Source organism: Pollachius pollachius (genome assembly GCF_949987615.1).
Source record: "Pollachius pollachius genome assembly, chromosome: 9".
In the NCBI taxonomy this organism is placed as follows: domain Eukaryota; kingdom Metazoa; phylum Chordata; class Actinopteri; order Gadiformes; family Gadidae; genus Pollachius; species Pollachius pollachius.
The window spans coordinates 11,728,601-11,750,748 of NC_136942.1; the positions used below are offsets into that span (position 1 = coordinate 11,728,601).

The 22,148-nt window shown below is 52.1% G+C and overlaps 1 protein-coding gene across 2 annotated transcripts; it reads right to left on the bottom strand.

The window, feature by feature from the left end:
- Window positions 1-338: 338 nt before the first annotated feature.
- On the bottom strand, window positions 339-21,915 carry ambra1b (autophagy/beclin-1 regulator 1b). Of its 2 annotated transcripts, none has more exons than XM_079743536.1 (19): window positions 21,618-21,915; window positions 19,899-20,085; window positions 18,903-18,961; window positions 16,047-16,230; window positions 15,493-15,665; window positions 15,191-15,257; window positions 13,481-15,111; window positions 13,317-13,403; window positions 12,959-13,144; window positions 9,836-9,916; window positions 9,572-9,672; window positions 8,849-8,959; window positions 8,371-8,559; window positions 8,013-8,167; window positions 7,504-7,643; window positions 6,451-6,555; window positions 4,112-4,317; window positions 2,563-2,613; window positions 339-2,326 (listed from the first exon to the last, which is right to left on the bottom strand). In XM_079743536.1, exons 2-19 carry the CDS (start codon window positions 20,028-20,030, stop codon window positions 1,503-1,505), a joined length of 4,482 nt encoding a protein of 1,493 aa, XP_079599662.1. In that variant the 5' UTR covers window positions 20,031-20,085; window positions 21,618-21,915; the 3' UTR covers window positions 339-1,502. The 2 variants fall into 2 exon arrangements, with proteins under 2 accessions (XP_079599662.1, XP_079599661.1); XM_079743535.1 differs by having other exon boundaries at window positions 19,899-20,090.
- Between the last annotated feature and the right edge of the window lie 233 nt (window positions 21,916-22,148).

The window sequence follows — 22,148 nt, forward strand, 5'->3', positions numbered from 1 at the left end:
AGGTCTCTGGTTCGAACCCTGGCTCCTATCTGAGTGAGGAGATGCCCCTGAGAAAGGCAGCTCACCCTCACTGCTCCCGACCGGCTGGCTGTTACCCTGCGTGGCCTACACCATTGTCGCTGTGCATGCCTGTGTTAATGTATTTATGAATGGGTGAATCAGTGTTTGGAGCGGCCATAGGGCAGAAGAACGCTTTCTAAATGCAGTCCATAAAGCACGTTCCAGATCAGGTCTGTAGAAAGGTCTCAGGAGGACATGGTGGTGCAGGATGAAGACCTAGAGGGTTCCGCTCTGATGAACCACTGAGACAGAAGAGGGCGAGGTCAGCGACTGTCAAAGCTCTTTAATCAGATCACAGAAAACAGGAGATTGAAGCATTTCAAAGTGACATTTGACTTAATCAAAATATATCAGTTGGGCAGGCGGGGCTGCCCCGTGAAGGTGGTGCTGATGGTGTAACTGTACCATACACAGGTGGAGCTCTGACAGAAAGGCTTTTTAAAAGGTTCATTGGTCAAGTAATCAGGAAGAGCTCCCCCTCGCTGCAGGTCGACATTAAGAGCTTTTCTCAAACAGCTGCTGACCAAACGGAGAGTTCAAACTAAAATAAAGTCCAACATCATGGCTCCAGCAAGGCGTGTCAACGACGCCTCACTGATAGGTCCTTTATACAAACACACGCACACACACACACACACACCCCTCAGCACCCGCCCCCTTAGCCTCGCAGCAACCAATCACAGACGACAAGCGCGTGTTCTTACAGTGAGTCCAACTGACAGAAGACGGACCAGGCGGTCCAGGTCTCTTTGACCTCTGACCTCTTGCTCCCGACCACTCACCACACTTATTTACATACACACACTTAAAACACACAACCTATCTCTCTTAATATTTTAGTTACACACAACTACAACACGCAGAGCCTGGGAGTTCTAGAGAGGCTGTGATTCGCTGCTCCTTCCGGCCTTAAATAAACATGGTTGTATGGTAAGAGCGTCAGCCCAATAAAAGAAACACAGACACACACGCACACACTGGGCCCCTGGCGGTGTGTGTGTGTGTGTGGAGCGCAGCACACACACAGGGCCCTCAGCGTTGTGGGGGCCCCTGGCGGTGTGTGTGTTTGTGTGTGTGTGTGTGGAGCAGCAGAATGATTGAGTTCCACAATAAGAGTCCCTTTAACCCCTGTGACCCCAGAGCGTCACATGATTGACCCTGGGCATTCACAACCACCGCAAGGCCTCTCTCAGAACCCCCCAGCACTGACCGCTGTTGGACCAGTGCACAGACTGCAGCACAGACCGTCCAGAGGTCTCTGGCCCCTGGTGCAGGGAGGGACCAGAGAGAGAGCAGGACTCCATCCAGGTAGAAGATGTTTAATGTGGAATGCGTCGTCAGGCCGGGCGGTCCCGGGGGGGGGGGGGGATGGGGGGAAAATCAAAGCAGCAACAGTCTTCTAGGAAGTAAGGCTTGGAGTGGCGAGGTGGTCCCCAGATCCACTACCTGCCGTAGGGGTCTCCATGGGGACACCCTCCACTAGCAAGGCTGCTCCCCGGGCTCTGGGGGGCCCCCACCCTGGGGGGGTCCACTCTGGGGGGTTCTACCCTGGGGGGGTCCACTCTGTACCGGTCTACCCTGGGGGGGTCTACCCTGTAGTCCATTCTGGGGGGGTCCACCCCGGGGGGTCTGCCGTCACAGGGCAGGACGGGGCTGTGGTAGGAGGAGGTCTCTGAAGAGAAGAGCAGAGGAGACGAAGACGGAGCTGCCAGAGAGGAGTCTTCTACCGGCTCACCGAGAAACACACGGTCCCCGTCTCCAGGCTGAGGGGTCTGTCCTGCGGTGGAGGGGCCCGGGGCCTCTGACTGGGGGGTCTGTCCTGCGATGGAGGGGCCTGGGGTCTCTGGGTGGGGGGTCTGTCCTGCGATGGAGAGGCCTGGGGTCTCTGACTGGGGGGTCTGTCCTGCGGTGGAGGGGCCTGGGGTCTCTGGGTGGGGGGTCTGTCCTGCGATGGAGGGGCCTGGGGTCTCTGGGTGGGGGGTCTGTCCTGCGATGGAGGGGCCTGGGGTCTCTGGGTGGGGGGTCTGTCCTGCGGTGGAGGGGCCCGGGGCCTCGGGGTGGACGCTGGGTCTGGCCCCAGCAGCGGTCTGGGACCCCCGGTGGATGCGGTGGCTGACGATGATGTTGTTCCCGAAGCCCCCCATGGAGGCCATGGTTGTGCTCTGCTCGCGCTGGACCACCGCCGTCATGCCCCCCTCCGCGATCAGCCGGCGGATCCGGGCCAGAGCGTCCTCCCCCGAGCCCGTCTCGGAGCCCTCGGGGCCCGCTGGGACAGAGGATCACACACATGATATACACGCACACACACACACACACACACACACACACAACACAGCAACAGACACACAACACATCAACAGACACACACTTAAACAGACACACACGATACATACATACACCCACTCGGAGACTAGTTACAAGGAGAGCAGAAACTAGTTACTAGTGGTACCAGGAGAGCAGAGACTAGTTAGCAGGCGAGCAGAGACTAGTTAGCAGTAGTACCATTGAGGGTGTCAGTAGCTCCGCTGGTGCCTGCAGGTCCAGACCCTTCACCTGCAGGGAGAAGAAGACTATTTTACGAACTGTTCTACGGTCCTCAGCTTCTGCATGTTCTACGGTCCTCAGCTTCTGCATGTTCTACGGTCCTCAGCTTCTGCATGTACTACAGTAACCGTCCTCAGGTTCTAGGGTACCTGCCAACCCAGTTAGTGTTTCTTGTTTCCGTCCAAGAGATGTTTCCCATCTCTACTGTTAAAACAGTCATACTGTATCTCATAGCGGAGATGGGAAAACACAATGATATGCTCGCTCTCTCTCCCCAACACATTGATGTGCTCTCTCTCTTTCTCCCCAACACATTGACATGCTCTCTCTCCCTCTCCCCAACATATTGATATGCTCTCTCTCCCTCTCCCCAACATATTGATATGCTCTCTCTCCCTCTCCCCAACATATTGATATGCTCTCTCTCCCTCTCCCCAACATATTGATGTGCTCTCTCTCTTTCTCTCCAACACATTGAAATGCTCTCTCCCTCCCCAACACATTGAAACACACACACACGTTTAACCCCCATTATATACAGTCTATTTTAAGTCGCTCTAAGTTAAGTCGGTCTGTGTTAAGTCTATGTAAGGTCGGTCTGTGTTTAGTCTATGTAAGGTCGGTCTGTGTTTAGTCTATGTTAAGTCGGTCTGTGTTAAGTCTATGTTAGGTCGGACTATGTTAAGTCGGTCTACGTTAAGTCGGTCCGTGTTAAGTCTATGTTAGGTCGGTCTATGTTAAGTCTATGTTAAGTCGGTCTGTGTTAAGTCTATGTTAGGTCGGTCTATGTTAAGTCGGTCTGTGTTTAGCCTATGTTAAGTCGGTCTGTGTTAAGTCTATGTTAGGTCGGTCTATGTTAAGTCGGTCTGTGTTAAATCTATGTTAAGTCGGTCTGTGTTAAGTCTATGTTAGGTCGGTCTATGTTAAGTCGGTCTATGTTTAGTCTATGTTAAGTCGGTCTGTGTTAAGTCTATGTTAGGTCTGTCTATGTTAAGTCTGTCTGTGTTAAGTCTATGTTAGATCGGCCTGTGTTAAGTCTATGTTAGATCGGTCTGTGTTAAGTCGCTCTGTGTTACGTCACTCTGTGTTAAGTCGCTCTGTGTTAAGTCGCTCTGTGTTAGGTCGCTCTGTGTTAGGTCGCTCTGTGTGAAGTCGCTCTGTGTTAAGTCGCTCTGTGTTACGTCACTCTGTGTTAAGTCGCTCTGTGTTAAGTCGCTCTGTGTTAGGTCGCTCTGTGTTAGGTCGCTCTGTGTGAAGTCGCTCTGTGTGAAGTCGCTCTGTGTGAAGTCACTCTGTGTGAAGTCGCTCTGTGTGAAGTCGCTCTGTGTGAAGTCGCTCTGTGTGAAGTCGCTCTGTGTGAAGTCGCTCTGTGTGAAGTCGCTCTGTGTGAAGTCCGTCTGTGTGAAGTCGCTCTGTGTTAGGTCGCTCTGTGTTAAGTCGCTCTGTGTTAAGTCGCTCTGTGTTAAGTCGCTCTGTGTTAAGTCTATGTTCGGTGTATTTCACTCACCTGTGGGTTCCCCCTGGGTGGAGGCGGTGGTGCTGAGCAGGGGTTCTGATAGGTTGACCTCGGTCTGGGTCTCTGCGTTCTGCTGCTGGACCACTGGAGTCTGGGTTCCCTGTGATGTAACCGAGGGGGCGGGGTTTCTGGGCTGTAGACCAATGGCGTTCATCAGACCCATGTCCCGGTCCAATCTCCAGCCAGAACGGTTGGGCCTGGAAGACGAGCAGAACTTTAACGTGGAGCAGGGAGGACCCCACCCAGAGGAGGACACTACCCAGACAAGGACACCACCCAGAGTCTCTATCAGAGGACACCACCCAGAGTCTCTATCAGAGGACACCACCCAGAGGAGGACACTACCCACCACCCAGAGTCTCTATCAGAGGACACCACCCAGAGTCTCTATCAGAGGACACCACCCAGAGTCTCTATCAGAGGACACCACCCAGTCTCTATCAGAGGACACCACCCAGAGGAGGACACCACCCAGAGTCTCTATCAGAGGACACCACCCAGTCTCTATCAGAGGACACCACCCAGAGGAGGACACCACCCAGAGTCTGTATCAGAGGACACCACCCAGAGTCTCTTTCAGAGGACACCACCCAGAGTCTCTTTCAGAGGACACCACCCAGAGTATCTATCAGAGGACACCACCCAGAGTCTGTATCAGAGGACACCACCCAGAGGAGGACACCACCCAGAGGAGGACACCCAGAGGACATGGGTGGAGGACATGGGTGGAGAAGGGCAACCATCAAGAATTAGAGCCATTTAGAAAATCCCATCCAACCTTTACCCCGGTGTAGCCCAGGCTTCATAAGCTGTGAAAAAGTTAAAAGAAGAAAGAGTAAAAGTCCGCTATTATTTTGTATGAATGTGTGAGAGAGCGATAGCTGGCATTTATGGGGTTAACTGCGTCGGACAGAGCAGAGAGACGTGCGTCATGACGTCACGGTGAAGCGGCGTTGCAAGTGCGCATAACTGCGTGATAAGTAGTGGGAAAGGAGAGAACGCACCGTTCGGTTGCACGATTGAAAGAATATCTAGAAGTAGTTCAAAGTATCTAGAAGTAGTTGGAAAACACTGTGAGCTGACTCAACAGTCCACAGTTGATGTTGCCCGCTCGGCGGTGAGTTTAATGTGTCTTTTGAATGTGGGGAGCGTCGAGTGGAGGTGTGTTTGCGTCAGTGCAAACTTGTCGCTAACTGCTAAATTGAAACCATGTGCGTTAGCCGCTAGTGTAGCGACCAAGGCGAATTAGCATTGAACTCGAGCTAACGCACGAGTTAACTGCTAACACCGTGGGGTAATTCTAAATGTTAAGCTATTGTGTGCATTGTATGGAAGGAGAGAAAAAGGGGGATTCATTATTTAATTCGGACAATTATTATTTAATTCGGACAATTGATGCTAAAAGGCTATTTTGATTTATTTGAGTTTTTATTTCATTCACTGGTAAAGTGAGACCTATGTGGATAATATATTTTTGTTAATTGATTTAAATTAATATATAGGTCATATTTATGTTATTATTTATTTTAACTGAAACAATGGCCTGTTGTAATTTACTGAGATGTATGAATGTGGCCTGTCCTACAGGTCAGGTTTTTGTGAAGGATTTGAATTGGTGACGCTCGATGTCGAGGGGACATCAGCGACACCGGTAGTCAACGATAGATAGGAGACCAGCACTGGATAGCCACCAGGCGGCTTCCAGACATCCGCTGGAGATAACCAGATGGCGAGCTGGAACCAAGGAACAGAGTCAACTGAACTAACTCCCAAACCTGCGGTGTGGTAGGAAACACACAGATCAAAGGGCCCCAACGATATAAACTGAGCTCATATCAAGGAAGAGAAGACCATAAAGACATTTCTTTATATTTCTATTTTATTTTGCGCGCATTTTATTATTTTCCATGTTGTATTATTTTCCATGTTGTTCCGTGTTTTATTATCTTCCATGTTGAAAATTGTTGTTAATAATACAGTTCTGAAACTACGTTTTGTGTGAGTGTGGTCAGTGTTGATGTTCCATCCTGGGCTCCATGAGCGTTAACCTAGAATCCTGGTAACTGGTCCAACTTCGAATTGAAACCGAAACCCAAAATTACCTGTAACCTCATAAGGCAAAGAGGGGTTACACCGGCGCCCCGCCCAAACAACGTAAAGGCCCGCCCAGCCAAACTTTAGCCCCGCCCATCCAACTGTTAGCCCAGCCCACCCAACAATTAACTCCGCCCACCCAACAATTAACCCCACCCATCCAACCTTTAGCCCCCGCCCATCCAACATGGCCGCTGGGTGAATGGGGGTCCCCTAAACCCCTCTGAGGTCATTACCCAGGTCTGTCGGCGCTGCGGGGACGCCCAGATCCCCCATTGTTGACGGAGAACAGCGGCTCGCTGCTCATCTCCCCTGGACTCTCCCCATCGCTGCGGTAGAAGCTGGGGACCCAAACACATCAATACCAATAACAGATCACACACATCAATACCAATAACAGGAAACACCACAGGTCCATGCCCTCGTTAAAAGTGCTAACGACCCAAAAGGCTTCCTGTCCACAACGACCATTAAGGGAATACGCCAATCTTGGCTATACGCTTTATACGTCATTGGTCTGATTAGATCAGTTTTACCCTTTGAAGTCATTAGTGTGTTTCCATCGGTTAAGTCACCAGTAATTAGGGGTTTAACGGATCACAAAACTCACGGTTCAGATCGTGTCACGGTTTTTGAGTCACGGGTTGGATCATTTTCGGATCAACAACAACAAAAAAGATAACAAGACAAATGTGACTTTAAATGAAATCTTCAAATGTGTAAAAACAAAATAAAGTGAAAAATTAGGTAATAATCCTGCTTCCTTTAAGCATAGTAAACATTTAAAAAAAATGCTTGTGTCCACATAAAATAAAAATGTATAAAAAATTATTTAAACAAAATAAAGTGCAATCTGAGGCATTATTCCTTCTTCTTTTTAACATGGATAGTAAATAAAATTAAAAAAAACTGTGTCCAAAGGAAGCACAGAGAACGAGGTGAAAAGACTACAACCAAACATAAACAGCCTCCTCTTCCGGTCCGGTTTCCGTTTCAATGAGATCTACGAAACGCCAAATAAAACACGACAGAAACTGTATTTCGCTACGATACTTCATGCGGAACATCAACGAACACCACTAACCACTCGCTGAGTTGCACATTTCTGAAAACGAACGTTTAGGGTTGTTTTAAGGACAGGTTTGTGAATGCCCAAAGCCAGTCATTCTGAAGCAGGCAGGGAAGCATCGAAATGAGGCAAATACCTGAGACAGGACCAATATTCAATAGTCAGTTTTATTTTTTTGGCAGCCCTATAGAGAACAGTGGCTGTAGCAGCAGACACTCACACAGGCCGGCAGATGACCAGGTCCCCCTTGTTGGTCCCGTAGGCCAGGCCCAGGCCGGGGTCCGGCAGCCAGCGTGCCGAGTTGATGCTGACGTGGCGCCGCTGGTCCGGGGCCATGGGGTACACCACGTTGAAGACCATCTGAACACAGGACCACACGTTAGTCATAGGGTACACCACGCTGACACAGCGTTAGTCATGGGGTACACCAGGTTGAACACAGGGCCACAGCGTTAGTCATGGGGTACACCAAGTTGAACACAGGGCCACATAGTCCACTGGGTGGGGCGCTCCCTGCAATCGATGGGCAGTCCTGTGTTGAGTGAGGCTAATCTAATGGACTCCGGTAAACATTATGAATGGATGCTAGAAGGGCTGTCAGCTCCATCAGGGTGATTACGTTTGTCAGCAGTCGTTGGAAGCTCTGTGTGTGTGTGTGTATGTGTGCGCGTGTGCGTGTGCGTGTGCTTTTGGGGTACACCCAGGTGTTCCAGGGTTGGGGGTACTCACCCGGACAGAGGTCTCCCCTCCATGGGGCTGCTGCAGGCGGAATACCTGGGCCACCATGTGGTCGGTGGAGGGGTGCAGCAGGATCCTGCGGGAGGCCAGCCCCACCATGACGTAGCAGCCCATGGGGGACAGGCTGACCGAGATGGCGTTGGGACCTGGAGGAGGAGACACAGTGGTTAGGTCACTGGGGACGGCGTCAAGGCACATCTTCATCGATACATTGATCCACCTTCATGGATCCATCTTCATACTTCCTGAGACTAAAGTACACTTTCTCTGTCAGAGTTAGCAATGTATTACCAAAACTAATAAAAGGAGCTAGAGAGTAAGATAGTGACTATTAGGAGGAGCAGCGTACCGAATCTCTTGGAGTAGAGCATCTCCCCCAGGTTGTGAGGAGCCAGGGAGTAGACGGCCAGGATGCCCTCGTCGGGGAAGCCCCGCTGGCTGCTGGGGATGAAGACTGCCAGCAGCTGGCCGTCCGCCGAGATGTCGCAGCTCGCGTCGTTGTAGATCTTACAGTTTGGCACCAGGACGTTGACCGTGGCTAGAGGGATGGACACAGGGTGAGTTAGCTAGATGGGCTGCACTCACCCCCCAGAGGGGCTCATCCCTAGGTTCCACTGCTCAGGTCTAGGTAACCCCATGTATCGCCTCATCCCTAGGTTCCACTGCTCAGGTCAAGGTAAAACCCATGCAGCGCCTCATCCCTAGGTTCCACTGCTCAGGTCTAGGTAAACCCCATGCATCGCCTCATCCATAGGTTCTACTGCTCAGGCCTAGGTAAACCCCATGCATCGCCACATCCATAGGTTCTACTGCTCAGGTCTAGGTACCGTTGCTGATCTCCGGGAGGTCGAACTTGGTGAAGTCCCACCACTGCAGTCGGTACGTGGTGTTGGCGATGTTGCTGGCCACCGCAGACTGCCCGTCTCCGATGGAGGCCCCTGAAAAAAGAAACAAGAGCCCTGCAGTAAGAGACCAGACACAAGACCCCAGGGGAACCACGAGAACCAGGGCCCTCAGGATAACCAGGAGAACCAGGGCCCCCAGGAGAACCAGGGCCCCCAGGAGAACCAGGGCCCCCCAGGAAAACTAGGGACCCCCAGGAGAACCAGGGCCCCCAGGAGAACCAGGGCCTCCAGGAGAACCAGGGCCTCCAGGAGAACCAGGGACCTCAGGGTAACCAGGAGAACCAGGGCCCCCAGGAGAACCAGGGCCTCCAGGAGAACCAGGGACCTCAGGATAACCAGGAGAACCAGGGCCCCCAAGAGAACCAGGGCCCCCCAGGAAAACTAGGGACCCCCAGGAGAACCAGGGCCTCCAGGAGAACCAGGACCCCCAGGAGAACCAGGAGCCCCCAGGAGAACCAGGACCCCCAGGAGAACCAGGGACCCCCAGGAGAACCAGGGACCCCCAGGAGAACCAGGACCCCCAGGAGAACCAGGAGCCCCCAGGAGAACCAGGACCCCCAGGAGAACCAGGGACCCCCAGGAGAACCAGGGACCCCCAGGAGAACCATGGACCCCAGGAGAAGGGCTTGCTCTGGCTGAACTTGCCTGCTAACACTCTGTTGACGGAGGAGTGGGTTGCCAGGCCGGGCTGACCCCTCTCATGGAAGATCCCGGCGTAGGGCAGGTACTCCGGCAAGAGGAACCGCCTGCAACACACCGAGGAACACATCAAGGAACAACCGTCCAAAGGCTGCTGAGCTGAATCCAACCCAGCAGCCGCTCTGCACTGGGGCTCCCTGAGGGGTGAGGGATGGGGGGGTTAAGGGTGGTGATGGGGTGCCTGGGAGAGGTGAGGACCTGAGGACCCACCTGGGGACGAAGCGGCCCAGAGAGGGGGCCGACATGCGGGCGTTGCGGGGGGTCCGGTGTCTGGCCCGCTCGCTGTTATCACTGGAGACAACACAACAAAATTAGGACTAGTCAAAGACGCACTGTAGGACTACACACTACAAGACTACACACCACACGCTTCAGGACTCATTTATAACAGGACTACTGTAAAGCAAAACAGGCTTCAGGACTACTGTAAAACATAACAGGCTTCAGGACTACTGTAAAACATAACAGGCTTCAGGACTACTGTAAAACATAACAGGCTTCAGGACTACTGTAAAACATAACAGGCTCCGGACTACTGTACAACAGGCTTCAGGACTAGTGTAAAACATAACAGGCTTCAGGACGACTGTAAAACATAACAGGCTTCAGGACTACTGTAAAACATAACAGGCTCAGGACTAATGTAAAACAACAGAATTCAGGCTTACTGTAAAACACAATAGGCTCAGGACTAATGTGAAACACTACAGGGTCTGGGCCTCGTTTCCCGATAACAATGGATCCACGTTCGTACGATCATTCTCACGATGGATCTTGCGAACCATCGTGAATTTCTTTGGAGCGTGTCACAAAACTCTGCTTAACATGAACCCGCTTGCACTGCGCTAACAATGTTCGTAGGATTGTAACTGTCTACTGACACAGTGCTGAAATGGGCTCCGTAGGAGGGGGAGACGCAGGAATCTCGCAGGAAAATGGGGTTAAAAAGGGTTAAAATATCTCCCCATCAAGGCCAACAACAGAGTAGCCTACAAAAAGAATAGACTACAATAATATGAATGCTCAAGATATTAAAATACAATTGATTAGGCTTTTTTTTTTTCACTGCATTTTCCCCCTGGAATAATTCCATATTACAAAAATCTAAAATAGCTTGTGTGACAACTACATTTATCTTAATGTGCTGATTTCTGAAACATGCTTTGCGCAGCAAAGAGAGCCGACTTTATCTGATTTCGCATAAGGTTTCATTGATTGGCGCACACTCGCTAGTCTAGAATATTTGTAGACATTAAAATCATTATCATTCAAACGTAGAAGCTAGGCATTGACACACGGCTATTGCTGACCCGATTAGGAGAGCTTGGTCTAGATCCTGCCCATATTGTTGGGCAGGATGATGTAGGCTATAGGTCTTTTTACACTGCCAATGCGGTTTGGTCGCAGCTTGGCACGACCAGTGATTTCACCTTCTTATCTCAAGTTTCCTGTATAAAACCGAGGGGGTCAAATCCCCCGTCAGTCACGGCGCGGGCTTTATTGGTTCACTGGAGAAGGCGGGGCAGCGCACAGAGTCTACACCTCTTCAGAATAATTTGCATTACTGCATACTCCCTTATGTATTAATTTTTTTATGAATAAAGACACCCACATGCAATAATGAGTTCACGTCTGAGTGTAGACTACAAACGCGATTAACTATGGACAGGGATGTTCGTTACTGTCTAGTGAACTTCATCACACCGAAGCGCCTACAGTGCTTAATGCAAACAAAAACGCCTGCAGAAATTCTTGGAATCATTTGATTTTATTATATGCCTTGTGACGTGGCGTTTGATCGGTACATTTCGGCTGCGCATGTATTTTTTTGTATTTCTTACAAGGCAACCCTCTCACAAGGCATAGGCTATAATAAAATCAAATGATTCCATTGCTCTTGTGTGGGAGGTCGCTTTCGAGCTGCACTTGTGTCTCCCCTCTGATTTTAATTCAACCATCGTGGTTAAAATGTCCTCATATTGATCAATGACAGAAGACATAGCCTACTCTACACGAATCATGCCGAGACCAGCGGGTTTCGGAGAATTTCTGCAGGTGTTTTTGTTGCAATTGTTAAAGCACTGTAGGCACTTTGGTGAGGCTGTGATGAAGTTCATTATTTATTGGACCGTGTCTAGACAGTTACAAACATCTACAAACATCCCTGACAGTGCACAATGGCCAAGTTGAGAGCGTGGTTTCTGCAGTGAACGTAGACTGCTGCGGGAAACTGTGCTGCGATGCGTGCCTGAAAGCTGCGCGCTTTCCCGCTGGCGAACGGGGAATTTGACCCCCTCGGTTTTACAAGGGAAACTTGAGATACTGCCAAGCTGCGACCGAACCGGCTTGGCAGTGTAAAAAGACCTATAGCCTTCATCATCCTGCCCAACAATATAGGCAGGATCTAGACCAAGTTCTCCTAATCGTGTCGGCAATGGCCGTGTGTCAATGCCCAGCCTCTGCGTTTGAATGATACTGAATTAATGGAATGTTGCATTTTTAATGCTTACACCAAAGATTCTAGACAAGAGAGTGCGCGCCAATCAATGAAACCTTATGCGGAATCAGATGAAGTCGGCTCTCTTTGCTGCGCAAAGCATGTTTCAGAAATCAGCACATTAAGATAAATGTAGTTGTCACACAAGCTATTTTAGATTTTTGTAATATGGAATTATTTCAGGGGTGAAAATGCCGTGAAAAAATGTACCCACAGTGTGTTCAGAATTAGGACTGCATATGTCGGCCTAGGCCTAATCAATTGTGTTTTAATATCTTTAGCATTCATGCTATTGCAGTCTATTCTTTTCGTAGGCTACTCTGCTGTTGGCCTTGATGGTGAGATATTTTAACCCTTTTTAACCCCATTTTCCTGCGACATTCCTGCGTCTCCCCCTCCTACGGAGCCCATTTCAGCACTGTGTCAGTAGACAGTTACAATCCTACGAATGTCGTGAGTGCAGTAAACGCGTGTTTATGTTAAGAGGAGTTTTGGGAAACGCTCCAAAGAAATTTACGATGGATCACAAGATCCATCGTGAGAATGATCGTACGAACGTCGATCCATCGTTACCGGGAAACGGGGCCCAGGACTAATGTAGAGCACAACAGCTTCGGGACTACTGTCAAACACAACAGGCTCAGGACTAAGGTAAAACAGGCTCAGGAATAATGTTAAACACAACAGGCTCAGGACTAAGGTAAAACAGGCTCAGGAATAATGTAAAACACAACAGGCTCAGGACTAAGGTAAAACAGGCTCAGGACTAATGTATAACACAACAGGCTTTAGGACTACTGTAAGTTGGCGTTTGTAGTAGGTGAACCACCACTCACTCCAGCTCCTCAAAGTCCACGTCGCTATTGTCCATGCTGGCGGCGGGCGTGGTGACGGGGCTGTCCGACGAGGAGGACAGGGTGCGCAGGCGGTTGGGAGGGTAGCGCAGCGAGCGCTGGCGGATGCTGTCCCTCCTGGACAGGTACTGGATCATCCTCTGGGCGTAGTAGGCTGCAGGGGAGAGTCTGAGCACAGCGGCACACCGGGTCAGAGACACTCAAACACGCATCGCAAAAAACAGTTCAGAGTATTGGAACAAGGGACAGCAGGTGTAATGGGCTACAGGTGAAATAGGTGTAGCAGTGCAGGAGGTGTAGCAGTGCAGGAGGTGTAGCAGTGCAGGAGGTGTAGCAGTACCTTGCCGGGTCGGGGTAGATGGGGTGGTCTCGGGACCCGGCCATATCGTAGCGGGACAGGGACAGCCAGGAGGACTCCAGCAGCCTCCTGTATTCAACACAAACCACCACTCAGTAATCCCTCCAGACAGGGGCGGGGGAGGGGAGGCGGGCGGGGGTCCCTACCTCCGCAGGGAGTCCTCGTCGGGGGGCTCCACCGGCATCTCCTGGGCCATGGGGTCGGGCTGCTCGGGGGGGCGCCGCGCCCCCGCCTGCCGGTACACCCGCTCCCAGCCCAGGCTCTCCTGGTTGAACACCAGGTTCACCTCCGGGCTACCGGGGGCGGGGCTGCCGGGGTAAGCCACGCCCACGCCTCCCACGACGCCTCCCCCGGCTCCTGCGGAGGGCAGGGGCTCGTTGCCCAGGGCAGGGCCCCTCCTGTCGTGGGCCGGCTCCTCCGGCCCCCTCTGGCCCTCCTCATGGGGCCACAGGGGGGCGGCGGCGGGCTGGGGGTCCCCGGCGGCGGTGGAGGAGGTCTGGGCGGTGCGCTCCCAGCGCTGGGAGTCCTGGTTGAAGGTCAGCAGGTTGTGGCACGCCCGGCAGCGGTTCAGGTGGGCGCGGGACCCCGAGGGCCGGCCCCCTGAGGGCCCGGGGGGGTGGAGGTGGGTGCGGGCGGGGGGGCGCGTCCCGGAGGGGGGCGGGGGGTGGAGGTGTGTGCGTGCAGAGGGCCGGCTGCCCGAGGCCCCGGGGGGGAGGAGGCAGCCCTCGGGGGCGGGGGGCGGGGGCGGGGGCGGGGGCTGGTAGTGGATGATAGTGGGGTGTGCAGGGGCCCCGGACGGCCCCGCCCGGTCCGGCTCCATGTTGTTGTTGAGCAGCTCCTGGCCGGGCTCCTGGGGGCCGGGGGCCTCTGGGTCCTGGCCACGGTCGAACTCCATAAAGTAGCGGCTCAGGTTGCACTGCAGCACGTTGCGGAACGCCGCCGAGTTGCCCCGCCCCCCGTCCCAGAAGGGGTGGTGCCCCCCGCTGGTCCCGGCCCCGCCCCCTCGGCCCAGGGAGGCCCCGGGGCCCGACTCCGACCCGCGGGCCTGGGAGCCCCGCCCCTCGGTGGCAGAGGTGTAGACGGGCGCCTGGGAGGAGGAGTCCTGCTGCCGGACCACCGACACCGGGGAGGAGAGGGAGGAGTCGTGCTGACGGAGCACTGACAGCAGGCTGACGGAGGAGGAGCAGCTGGTGCGGGGGGGCAGCATGCCCCCGGACAGCCCCCCCGCGCCGCTCAGGGGGCGGGGCCAGCCGGCCAGCCGGGCGGAGGGGTGGGGCTCCAGCGGCTGGCTAGCGGGGGGGCTGGGGTTATAGTAGACGGAGGTGAAGGCGGAGGGCCGCTCCGACGGGGGGCGGGGCTCCGTGCGGGCGGAGGAGAAGGAGGAGGCGGGGAGGGGGGGGTCCGCCACCAGGCGGGGGTCAGAGGGGATCCCGGGGGGGATGTCCGGTCCAAGGGAAGAACTATGATTGGCCGAGCAGCGGGAGCACAGACAGACCATGCCAAGGTGCTGGGTGCAGCCCGGGTAGGCCTGGCCATGGAGGGGGTCCGGGAACTGCATCCCGGGGGGCACGCCAGGGGGGTCCCCCAGGGAGGGCCCGGGGTCCCCCCCGCCCCGCGGCGCCTCGCCCCCCTGGCCCGGCGAGGTGCGGGACGACAGGATGTGGAGGAAGTTGTGCAGGATGGGGGTCCGGCGCACGGGCTGGGAGGGCAGGAAGGAGCGCTGGCGGAACAGCGGCATCTCCACGCTGTCCATCGGGACCTCCGCGTCCTCCTCGCTCTGACACAGGGAACACAACGTTACACATACACACGCACACACACACACGCCTTCTCTACTGGCCCCTGGGGGTCCTCACCTGCTGGTTGGAGGGGTTCACGATGGCCGTCAGCAGGTTGTGTCCCAGGGGGTCGAACCTCACCAACCTGGAACAGAGACACAGGTTATCACGGGCTCTCACTCCTTAATTCAGCCATTCACACACACATCAGCTCACTGATGTTCAGGTGCTGCTGAGCATAGAGTCGCGGGGGGGGGGTGATCCATCCAGAGACCCCAGCCTGTCGGGGTGTGGACCCTCCGACCGTTTAGAGGGGGGTCCACACTGAGGACCCCCCCAGCAGCTCTTCCTCCCATGCGTGTGTCTGCTAATGGTCCCACCTGACTCTCTCTGTGTCGCTGGCGGTCTTGACCACGGCGAAGGGTTCTGGCCGGCTCCAGTCCCAGAAGTGCAGCTCGTTGTTGGTGGCGATGAGCAGCAGCTGGGCGGTGGGGTGGAAGGCCAGCGAGGCGATGGCCACGTTGCTGTCCGTGAACCAGCTCTCACTGCCGCCCTGCAGATACAAAGCGCCACGTCATATAGCCACGCCCGAACACCGCTGAGGCTACAGTGCTAGCCGCTGATACACTTCACTATGAAGGCTAATGCTACTTCGTTAGCCTCAGTACAATACCACAACCATGTAGGCTAATGTGAGCCACGTAGAACGAGGAGTAGGGCAGTATTACCACAGTAGCCCATACAAAATAACACATAAATATACAAATACCGAGCTTCCAGACAGTAATACAGTAAGCAGGTGCTAGTACTCACATGGAGGCACTAGTACTCACATGGAGGTCCCAGTACTACTGTAATGTGGCAGCAGGTACTAGTACTCACATGGTGGTCCTAGTACTACAGTAATGTGTCAGCAGCAGGTAATAGTACTCACATGCAGGTCCCAGATGCGTACTTCCCCGTCCAGACAGCCCGAGGCCACCAGGCCGGGGATGGAGGGGTGAAAGGTCACGCACCAGGGGGTCCGGCGGTGCCCAACAAGCGAGTGGAGGCACTTCCCCGTCTTCACCTCCGTGATGTAGATGTTGTGGTTGACGTGGGTGGAGGCCATGAGGGTGCTGGGGGACAACAGCTGTTAGACCCGAGCCCAGCACTAGCGAATCCCAGCACTAGACTAGACTAGAGGAGCTCAGCACTAGACTAGAGGAGCCCAGCACTAGAATAGAGGAGCCCAGCACTAGACTAGACTAGAGGAGCCCAGCACTAGACTAGACTAGAGGAGCCCAGCACTAGACTAGACTAGAGGAGCCCAGCACTAGAATAGACTAGAGGAGCCCAGCACTAGAATAGAGGAGCCCAGCACTAGAATAGAGGAGCCCAGCACTAGAATAGAGGAGCCCAGCACTAGAATAGACTAGAGGAGCCCAGCACTAGAATAGACTAGAGGAGCCCAGCACTAGAATAGACTAGAGGAGCCCAGCACTAGAATAGACTAGAGGAGCCCAGCACTAGAATAGACTAGAGGAGCCCAGCACTAGAATAGACTAGAGGAGCCCAGCACTAGAATAGACTAGAGGAGCCCAGCACTAGACTAGACTAGAGGAGCCCAGCACTAGACTAGACTAGAGGAGCCCAGCACTAGACTAGACTAGAGGAGCCCAGCACTAGAATAGACTAGAGGAGCCCAGCACTAGACTAGACTAGAGGAGCCCAGCACTAGAATAGACTAGAGGAGCCCAGCACTAGACTAGACTAGAGGAGCCCAGCACTAGACTAGACTAGACTAGAGGAGCCCAGCACTAGACTAGACTAGAGGAGCCCAGCACTAGACTAGACTAGAGGAGCCCAGCACTAGAATAGACTAGAGGAGCCCAGCACTAGAATAGACTAGAGGAGCCCAGCACTAGAATAGACTAGAGGAGTCCAGCACTAGAATAGACTAGAGGAGCCCAGCACTAGACTAGACTAGAGGAGCCCAGCACTAGACTAGACTAGAGGAGCCCAGCACTAGACTAGACTAGAGGAGCCCAGCACTAGACTAGACTAGAGGAGCCCAGCACTAGACTAGACTAGAGGAGCCAGCACTAGACTAGACTAGAGGAGCCCAGCACTAGACTAGACTAGAGGAGCCCAGCACTAGACTAGAGGAGCCCAGCACTAGACTAGAGGAGCCCAGCACTAGACTAGAGGAGCCCAGCACTAGACTAGAGGAGCCCAGCACTAGACTAGAGGAGCCCAGCACTAGACTAGAGGAGCCCAGCACTAGACTAGAGGAGCCCAGCACTAGAATAGAGGAGCCCAGCACTAGAATAGAGGAGCCCAGCACTAGAATAGAGGAGCCCAGCACTAGAATAGAGGAGCCCAGCACTAGAATAGAGGAGCCCAGCACTAGAATAGAGGAGCCCAGCACTAGACTAGAGGAGCCCAGGACTAGACTAGAGGAGCCCAGGACTAGACTAGAGGAGCCCAGCACTAGAATAGAGGAGCCCAGCACTAGAATAGAGGAGCCCAGCACTAGACTAGAGGAGCCCAGCACTAGACTAGAGGAGCCCAGCACTAGACTAGAGGAGCCCAGCACTAGACTAGAGGGGCCCAGCACTAGACTAGAGGGGCCCAGCACTAGACTAGACTAGAGGAGCCCAGCACTAGACTAGACTAGAGGAGCCCAGCAAACATCTGACACAAGTATTACAAATCCAATCAAGTTAAATTACACATTTGAATAAACAACAATAGAGCGTAACAGTGACCGCCCCCTTTTTGAACAGCTCTGGTTCCGGAAGTAAATTTCCCATTAATTTTCTCCATTGACTTTTCGGAAATTCGTATATAAAAGAGTTTTAGACCTGGAACCAAGCCAATTGTTCGTCTTGGTAGTCGTGACCATAAAACATTTGATTCTGGGCAGAAAAAAATAGGAAAACGGAAGAAAAGGCAAAGGTAGAAAACTTTGTACATTACTTAAGTGAACGAGTGAAGGAACTACTCATCCCATAAACCATTGCGAACCTTTTCGCAATGGTTCCAACACAATAGTAGTGCATAGTAGTGCATAGCGTTGTCATCGACATGGTACGTCTCTTCGTTGCTTACTGCAGTGACGCGTAATAACATTTCTCTGGGTGCTGGCCGCGGTCGAACTCCATAAAGTAGCGGCTCAGGTATAATAATCGTTTTTAATACATGTCAATTCAGTGTCGTATTCCAGTTACTTGATCATTCAACATTATGTATTCCTATGCTTTTATATTATCATAATTACTAAAAAAGCACTGCTAGTGCTACATCATATATTATTTTCTTTTTATCATATATTCTATAGCAACATATTTTTCAACATGTATACTATACATGTTGAAAAATATGTTGACATAGAATATATGAGGAAATGAGCTATAATAGCTTATTTCCTCTCCAACTCTAACCACAACTCTTTTCCTTAATCCCATGGTAACAGCGAGCTCCACCAATTAAATTAAGTGTAGTTGTTACAATGACATCGCGAATAAATAGTGTTTTCTAAAAACTAAACGTTGCCCGTTTAACTTGTGGTTTCTGCAGGAGCATAAAACATCGATTCACAATATATCGGCGCGTGGTAGGAACATCACAGCTTTTAATCAAAACCTATGTGTGAGAAAATGTATGTGATTTTTACTTCCGGATCTATACTGTTATGCTCTGTTTAGACGTACATGATACGCATGTTATTTATATTGAGAAATGCTGATGCAATGTAGAGCTCACAAACAGAGCTCACAGAAGTAGAGTTAAAGCGGTAGAGCCTCACCGGTCGGGGCTGAAGGCCAACAGGAACGTTGATCGAGGGCTGTCTGGCAGCTCCACTTTCTGTTACACAAAAACACACAAAACGTCTGTTAACACACACACACACAACCTTCCAGTTAACAGAGACACACAGACACACACACACACACTTCCAGTTAACACACACACACACAACCTTCCAGTTAACAGAGACACACAGACACACACACACACTTCCAGTTAACACACACACACACACACACACACACACACACACACACACACACACACACACACACAAACCTTCCAGTTAACACACACACACACAACCTTCCAGTTGACAAACACACAACCTTCTAGTTACACAAGGTATTTCTGAGTGAGCATTCCCTACTGGTTCTATCCCTAGTGAGCGTTGCCTACTGGTTCTGTTACCTCCTGGTTCTGTTACCTCCTGGTTCTCTAACCTCCTGGTTCTCTTACCTCCTGGTTCTCTTACCTCCTGGTTCTGTTACCTCCTGGTTCTGTTACCTCCTGGTTCTGTTACCTCCTGGTTCTCTAACCTCCAGGTTCTCTAACCTCCTGGTTCTCTAACCTCCTGGTTCTCTTACCTCCTGGTTCTCTTACCTCCTGGTTCTGTTACCTCCTGGTTCTTTTACCTCCTGGTTCTCTTACCTCCTGGTTCTGTTACCTCCTGGTTCTGTTACCTCCTGGTTCTGTTACCTCCTGGTTCTGTTACCTCCTGGTTCTGTTACCTCCTAGTTCTCTCCCTAGTGAGCGTTAACTCCTGGTTCTGTTGCCTACTGGTCCTGTTGCCTTCTGGTCGCCCCCTAGAGAGTTACCAACTGGTCTGTTACCGACTGATTTGTTACCTACTGGTCTGTTACCGACTGGTTCTCTCCCTAGTGAGCGTTACCTACTGGTCTGTTACAGACTGGTCTGTTACCTACTGGTTCCCTCCCTAGTGAGCGTTACCTACTGGTCTGTTACCCACTGGTTATCTCCCAGTGAGCATTACCTGGCTCTGCCATTTCATCCAGCGCAGCTTCTCCTCCACCAGCTGCTGAAGGAGGCGCTGGGAGCTGAGGTTGGAGGAGCCGCGCTCCCTGCTGGACAGGATGCGGACCGAGTTCCTGTGGTAGGACGCCATTCTACAGCGGGCTGGGGAACCACCTCAGAGCGCCCTCACTGCTGCCAGGCAACACCTAGACTGGGAGGAGGAGCAGGGAGATCAGAACCCCATCACCCCCAGACCACCTGGAGACGTCACACCAGTGGGCTGGACTGGTTCCCCTCATGTCCTCACTCCAGGCCCCTGGATTCTACCGATACAATATGACAAGGCAATACCTCCAGATCTGTGAGTCCTGATGTGCAAGAAAAGAGCAATTCTGAAGCATTTTGCAGTAGCAATTTCTTTCCTCTGCGAATGTCATCATCTTGTCCTGTACCTTTATACAGAATTGAATAATTGACATTTCAACTAACTAATATACTAACTAATTAACTAATATAACTAATCCAATAAAGAACATCCTTCTCATTTTAAATATTGGCCATACGAGGTGTAACCGACTACATGTCTCCACTATAAGTCAGTCTGCAGAGTGTGCGAAGTCTATTTTAAGAAGAAGTGGTTAGACCCAGCAAGCCTGGCCTTTATCAAACATTAGAAAGACACACAACATCTAAAGCATCTTAGGGGGACGCTTGGTGCAATATAAACCTTGTATGGGGTTTTTAATTCCCAGTATAACATGCATCCCTCCGATCAGAATCAAAGAATCAAACCAGTCCAGCATTAGTGTGAGTTCATTAAGATCAGACCGGCTGCTTTACACCACATCCATATTAGAACACTTATTCCAGTACACAAATACCCAGTATAAACCCTACAGCAGTACACACATCCCAGCATAACCCTTACACCAGTACACATCCCAGCATAACCCTCACACCAGTACTCACATCCCAGTATAACCTTTACACCAGTACACACATCCCAGTATAACCCTTACACCAGTACACACATCCAAGTATAACCCTTACACCAGTACACACATCCCAGAATAACCCTTACACCAGTACAAACATCCCATTATAACCCTCGCAGCAGTACACACATCCCAGCATAACCCTTACACCAGTACACACATCCCAGCATAACCCTCACACCAGTACTCACATCCCAGTATAACCTTGACACCAGTACACACATCCCAGTATAACCCTTACACCAGTACACACATCCAAGTATAACCCTTACACCAGAACACACATCCCAGTATAACCCATACTCCAGTACAAACATCCCAGTATAGCCCTTACACCAGTACACCCATCCATAGTATAACCCTTACACCAGTACACCCATCCTAGTATAACCCTTACACCAGTACAAACATCCCAGTATAACCCTTACCCCGGTACACCCATCCTAGTATAACCCTTACACCAGTACACCCATCCTAGTATAACCCTTACACCAGTACACACATCCCAGTATAACCCTTACACCAGTACATATATCCCAGAGTAACCCTTACACCAGTACATATATCCTAGTATAACCCTTACACCAGTACATACATCCCAGTATAACCCTACACCAGTTAAACGCAGCGTCGGCCCACTTCATTAACACACACACAACCCACGGATACACAGCCTACACACAACCTACACGTAGGGTACCCATGACGTCCGTCGGACGGACGGTCACATCGCGCGGTGTTACCTTTCTTTCTCCCGTCTTTTAAGGATCATTTCCATCCCAGGAACGGATCCACCCAGCAGCGGTTAGCGGTAGCCTTGCTAGCTATAGCTAGGCTAGCTGTAGCTGTTAGCTCCAGCTCTGCTTCGTCCAACCGGAGGAAATGGAGCTTCAATCAAATCATAAAACCCGAGCATCGACGTCGGTAGTGTGTGTCTCCGCTACTGCCCGCCGGTCAACATCCCGATAGTATCCATCGTGTCTCTCAAAGCGCTGGAAAGAAAATATCGCCGAGTGCTACGAGGCTAATAGCTAGCGTGTGTAGCCGTGAGAGGAAACACTGGAGACAGGCGAGGTAGCGGAGCGCAGAGCCATTTGAGACAGGCAAGGCAGAGGAGCGCAGAGCCACTGGAGACAGGCAAGATCGAGGAGGGCAGCCACTGGAGACAGGCGAGATAGAGGAGGGCAGAGCCACTGGAGATAGAGGGCAGAGCCACTGGAGACTGGCAAGATAGAGGGGGGCAGAGCCATTGGAGACAGGAGTGCATAGCCACT